The 224-nt window shown below is 70.5% G+C and overlaps 1 protein-coding gene across 1 annotated transcript in view; it reads left to right on the top strand.

Moving 5' to 3' along the window:
- The first annotated feature begins 35 nt into the window (after window positions 1–35).
- Window positions 36–224, top strand: part of IFFO1 (intermediate filament family orphan 1) — an 8,814-nt gene continuing 8,625 nt past the window's right edge. Inside the window, exon 1 of the mRNA XM_010718378.2 lies at window positions 36–159. Coding sequence (XP_010716680.1) covers window positions 36–159 — 124 coding nt within the window. The remainder of the gene's footprint in view (window positions 160–224) is intronic.

Below are 224 nucleotides of genomic sequence, written 5' to 3'. Positions count from 1 at the left end.
CGGCCCAGCAGGCCGTGCGGCGCAGCGTGAGGACCATGCTAATGAGGAACTGCAGCATCTCGCTGCTCTTGGGACGTGACGGCGGATATCCTCCCGTCGCCTCGAACTGCCGTCGTGCCGCTCCCGCCTCGGCACGCCTGCGCCTGGCAGCCGGGCCTGGTGTGTGGGGAAGGAGCGGACCTCCCGTGTTACTGCTGGGCCGCCCGGCTTGGTGCGAGGCCGCT

Source organism: Meleagris gallopavo, chromosome 1 (genome assembly GCF_000146605.3).
Source record: "Meleagris gallopavo isolate NT-WF06-2002-E0010 breed Aviagen turkey brand Nicholas breeding stock chromosome 1, Turkey_5.1, whole genome shotgun sequence".
In the NCBI taxonomy this organism is placed as follows: Eukaryota; Metazoa; Chordata; class Aves; order Galliformes; family Phasianidae; genus Meleagris; species Meleagris gallopavo.
The sequence above is the reverse complement of the archived record's forward strand: the minus strand, read 5'-3'. Positions and strand labels throughout refer to the sequence as shown.